Genomic DNA, 409 nt, shown 5'->3' with positions numbered 1-409 from the left:
GGCCCCCCCCCCCCCCCCCCCCCCCCCCCCCTTCCGAATGCCTGGGTGTCCCCCCCACACTCGCCGGGTGGTCCCCAGGTCCCCTCGTCCCCAAGGAGGGTCTGCGTGTCCTCAGAGACGGGTCCTGGGTCGTGGGGTCACCAGGGATGGGCAAGAAGGAGGGTTCCTGGAGACCTTCGTGTCCCCAGGGATGGTCCTTGTGTCCCCAAGGATGGTCCTTGTGTCCCCAAGGTCCATCTCTATGTCCCCGTGTCCCCAAGGATGGTCCTTGTGTCTCCAAGGTCCATCCCTAGGTCCACATGTCCCCAGGGATGGTCCCCGTGTCCCCAAGGATGGTCCCCACATCCTCAAGGTCCATTCCTAGGTCCCCGTGTCCCCAAGGATGGTCCCCAGGTCCCCAAGGTCCATC

General features: G+C 65.8%; 1 protein-coding gene across 1 annotated transcript in view; it reads left to right on the top strand.

Moving 5' to 3' along the window:
- Positions 1 to 409, top strand: part of LOC104836573 (serine/threonine-protein phosphatase 2A 65 kDa regulatory subunit A alpha isoform-like) — a gene marked incomplete at its 3' end in the record, with an annotated part of 14399 nt that overhangs the window by 10660 nt on the left and 3330 nt on the right. The window contains exon 5 of the mRNA XM_010575237.1: positions 79 to 121. Coding sequence (XP_010573539.1) covers positions 79 to 121 — 43 coding nt within the window. The remainder of the gene's footprint in view (positions 1 to 78; positions 122 to 409) is intronic.

Source organism: Haliaeetus leucocephalus, unplaced genomic scaffold, assembly GCF_000737465.1.
Source record: "Haliaeetus leucocephalus isolate CR32 unplaced genomic scaffold, Haliaeetus_leucocephalus-4.0 Scaffold455, whole genome shotgun sequence".
Lineage (NCBI taxonomy): Eukaryota > Metazoa > Chordata > Aves > Accipitriformes > Accipitridae > Haliaeetus > Haliaeetus leucocephalus.
Note: the sequence above shows the minus strand (reverse complement) of the source record. Positions and strands in the feature narration are given on the sequence as shown.